The sequence below is a fragment of the Corvus kubaryi genome, unplaced genomic scaffold (assembly GCF_017639235.1).
Source record: "Corvus kubaryi isolate FWS band 111438036 unplaced genomic scaffold, C.kubaryi_AGA036_p1.0 136, whole genome shotgun sequence".
NCBI classification, from domain to species: domain Eukaryota; kingdom Metazoa; phylum Chordata; class Aves; order Passeriformes; family Corvidae; genus Corvus; species Corvus kubaryi.
In genome coordinates, this window is record NW_024580670.1 from 1,408,556 (window position 1) to 1,412,413 (window position 3,858).

The 3,858-nt window shown below is 58.6% G+C and overlaps 1 protein-coding gene across 1 annotated transcript; it reads right to left on the reverse strand.

Annotated features, from left to right (window-relative positions):
- Window positions 1–135: 135 nt before the first annotated feature.
- On the reverse strand, window positions 136–3,672 carry BHLHE40 (basic helix-loop-helix family member e40). Its single transcript, XM_042013372.1, has 5 exons — window positions 3,508–3,672; window positions 3,343–3,412; window positions 3,023–3,130; window positions 2,351–2,474; window positions 136–1,381 (listed from the first exon to the last, which is right to left on the reverse strand). The coding sequence occupies exons 1-5, from the start codon at window positions 3,585–3,587 to the stop codon at window positions 522–524; spliced, it is 1,242 nt and encodes a 413-aa protein (XP_041869306.1). The 5' UTR covers window positions 3,588–3,672; the 3' UTR covers window positions 136–521.
- Between the last annotated feature and the right edge of the window lie 186 nt (window positions 3,673–3,858).

A 3,858-nucleotide genomic window follows, 5' to 3' on the forward strand; every position in this document is an offset into this window, starting at 1 on the left:
AGTGACCACTGCCCTGCTCCTCCTGCGCTCACGGTGGCATTGCCACCACCACCACCCCACACTCGGGGCCACTTGGACACCAGTCCAGCTCAAACAAGCTAGCGGGGCCGTTGCCTTCAGAGCCGCTCAGGGAAGTACCGTGTTTTATATTCATGTATTTTATATTCGCAGACCCTCAAACCAAGTCTGCCCCATGGAATATTTCTTCACAGCTTTGCAATAGATTGGCAGCTGACTGAGTCAGCTGTTGCTCTGTAGATGTGGAGAGGGAAGAAGGGAAGGGGTAAAGCACAAAACCCTTCTTTAATCTTTTGGAAGTAGTTGTGAACCGCTAAACTGGGCGCATCCTTCATCCTTCTCCAAGCTACCTGACAAGTCAGAGAAAAGGGGATTTAGCTTCCTACGTGCAGTGAACCTCGTCCCCACACCTCAGTCCAGCCAATATATAAAAGTGAAACAGTCTCTCAAACTAAAAAAAAAAAAAAAAAGAAGAAAAAAGAGAAAAACCAGTCACACTGCACTCAGTCTTTGGTTTCCAAGTTCAAAGGAGGAATCTGCTTCAAAGCTTGAAGCAGAGCTGAGGAGTCGATGGGGGAATGGGCTGGTACAGGAGAAGGGAGTCTCTGGGGCATCAGCAGAGGGGGGGAGATTTTGTCAGGGTTCATGAAGCCCGTCAGTGCTGCGGCAGAGGCCGGGAGGCTGGGGTACAACACGGGAACCGAGGCCGGGTACCAGCACTTCTCCAGCATGGGCAGGTAGGCGGTGGCAGACGGCGGGATCAGGTAGAAAGGCAGGCACAGGGGAGGCTGGTGAGCGTGGGGGCCCAGGAAGCTGCTGGAAGAGCCCATCATGTCACTGCCAAAAGGGCCCTCGTCCTGCGGCGACTCCAGCCGACTCCTTTTGGCCGGGGGGTCCTCAGTCTCTTGCTTAATAGAGCTTATTCTCTCCTGGACAGCGTACTTGAGGTCGGTATCCTTTTTGAAATAGGGCTGCTCCGATTTGGAGTCACTTTTCTCCAGCTCTCCCCCGTACCCGCTGTCTGTGTCCGTGTCGCTGCCACTCTGCTCCCCGCTGGAGTGAGCGAATGTCCGCTGGATCACGGGCACGCAGTTCTTCCCGTGGCCCTCGCCCGCCGTGCCCAGGGGCACCGGCTTCTCTTTCAAGTCCACCATTTTGGGAGGGATGTCCCCAGCCTTGCGGGCAGCCCCGCCCTGCAGCACCTCGCTGGCCATCCGGTGCAGGTGGCTGACCAGCTGCGACGACTTCAGCTCCTTGCCGTTCTCGTGCTTTGCCAGGTATTGCAGCATTTCCTTGGCACACATCTGGAAACCAGATCGAAACATTTCCTGGCTGGAATCAAGGTTTCTCGATGACAGGTCACCTAAGGAAACATTAACAGAAAGAAATTAAAAATTAACAACATGCTAAATAGTTCCATTTTCATCTCTGAGGCAGACCGGAGGCGATGCTGGACTTGGGTTACAGCACAGGCAGAGGGGAATGTGACAGCCAGCCTGGACTGTATGAACAGAAATCCCCAGATTTCTGCAGGAATGGACATTTTCATTGGAACATCCACCTGTCCACTTTTACATAATAACTTTAAACTTATTTTTTGTTATTTACTGTATAATCCACCTTCAACAGGTACTGGAGTGTGGAGCAGGGGAGTGAGTCAAGCTGTGGCTTCTCCAGGAAACCCCCTGGGGAAGGCAGGGAGCTCCTGGCCCTGCCAGCAGCTCCGCCAGCCCCAGGGGACTCCGCGGCTCCACTGCACTCCCTATGGCTGCCGGGGCAGGGACGGCGCCTCCGAAAAATTCGGGTTTACTGCATCAGATTCACGTGAGTGCCACATGTGAAAACAGCAGGAGGAAGTGCATCTAAGGCTGAAAAGCTGAAGCACCGGGTCCCCTCTGCCTGCAGAGCACAGGCCAGCTCGCTTTTAAAGAAACTTAAAAAAGTGTGTGTAGAAAGCAGATTTATATCTAATTCCAGAGAAAAACAACCAAATAAACCCGACTGGGTCATCCAAAGCTCCCAAACACAAATGGGAAGAGTCAAATGGCTTTGGAGAGAACCTCACAGCAAACCTGCGCTGTAACTAAAACTACCTAAAACCCAATTTAATTTCAAACAACCCCCAGGGCACTCTGCACTGACCACCTTGAGCAATGCATCTTTTTTTGTGAAAGCTCATAAGCAAAGCCTGAGAAAATAACAGCACGAAAGGCCAGAATTCCTGTCTCCTCCCTTGTCGGGAACAAGGTGTCACAACCGCATTTCACAGGCTCCCCAGGGAAAGTCCATCTCACACACACACAGCTTCTCACCCCACCGTTTGAACACTCACCCGCCTGCAAACCGTTCTGCAAAGCGATGATCTTCTGCTGCTGCTGCTCGATGAGATTGGTCAGTGCCTTCACGTGCTTCAAGGTGAGCTCCAGAACCACAGCCTTCTCCAGGTGACCTAGAGTCTGGGAGCACAGGGACAGGTTGGCACCGGCCGCAGGCTCAGCCACGCAGGCAGGAGCCCCACGGGGCTGCCAGTGCCTTCCCAGAAGCCGCGGGAGGACGGACACGGTGAGACCCTGAGCAGGCAGGACTACCACCGACAACATTCCACAGAAATAACTTAAAAAGCAGGCTCCGGAAAAGGCTGTCACGGAACCCTGTGGGTACTTTCGGACCAGCCGCATAGCCCGGAGGAAGCTTTTTATTTATCGGTTCTGCTGCCCCTGCTGGCACCGTGACCTGAGCCCGGGGGAGCCTGGGAAGCCCGGCCGGGGGCTGCTCTCGCCCGGCAGCGGAGGGGGGAGAACCGGCGGGCAGCTCCCGCAGGGATCTGCAGCTCCCGGGGAAGTTTGGGATGCGCTTACAGCCTGTCCGGGTGTGCGGCACCGCGGAGCAAAAAAAAAAAAAAACAAAAAACAAACAAACAAACAAAAAAAAACCACCCCAAATCCGCGGTGAAGCGGCAGCAGAGAGCCGCTGCCCCGTCCCTCCGCCCGCCGCTCGCACCTACCGTCAGCTTGAGGTGCTCGGGCAGCAGGTCCTTCAGCTGCGCGATGCACTCGTTGATCCTGTCGCGCCTCTTCTTCTCGATCAGCCGATGCGGCAGCTTGTAGGTCTCCTGCGGGGCCGGGGGCAGCGGGTCAGCGGGGGGACACAGCCCGCACGGCCCCGCTCCCGCTGCTCCTCCCGTCCCGAGTGCCCCGCGGAGCGGCCGAGCCCCCGCCCCGGGAGCGCTGTCACGGCCGATTTACCCCGTTAACCCCCAAATTACCCCGTTAACCCCCAGTCTACCTTATCGCCCCTCATTGTACCCCGTCACCCCCCATCTACCTTGTTGTCCTCGCTCCTCTTTAAGCCCCTCCGGGGCTTGTACACCTGGTACATGTGCGCGAAGTCCAGCCTGCACGGGCGAAAGGAGAGCAGCGCGTTATCCCCGTCCCGGAGCCGGCGGGGCCGCTCCCCCCGGGTCCCCCGAGCCCCCGAAGCCCCGCTTACCCCGGCAGGTCTCCGGTCTCCAGGGCGGGCAGCTTGCCCAGGCAGCCGGGCGGGGGCTGCGCGCTGGGGATGCGCTCCATGGCGGGGGGCGCGGGCGGAGCGGGGCGCTCAGGGCGGGCAGGGGCTGCGGGCGCTGCCGGTGCCGCTGCTGCTCATGCCGCGCCCGCGCCGCGCGGGCTGAGGAGCGGCGGGCGGCCGCGGGCCGGGTTAAATGCGGGCGAGTGGGTGGACGGGAGCGACGTGCGGAGCCCTGTGACCGCCGGCACGTCTGGCGGCCCCGGCGCCCCCGCCCCGCCGTCACATGAGCCTCACGTGGCGGCGGCGCGGGGGGAGGCGGGGCCGGGGCACCGG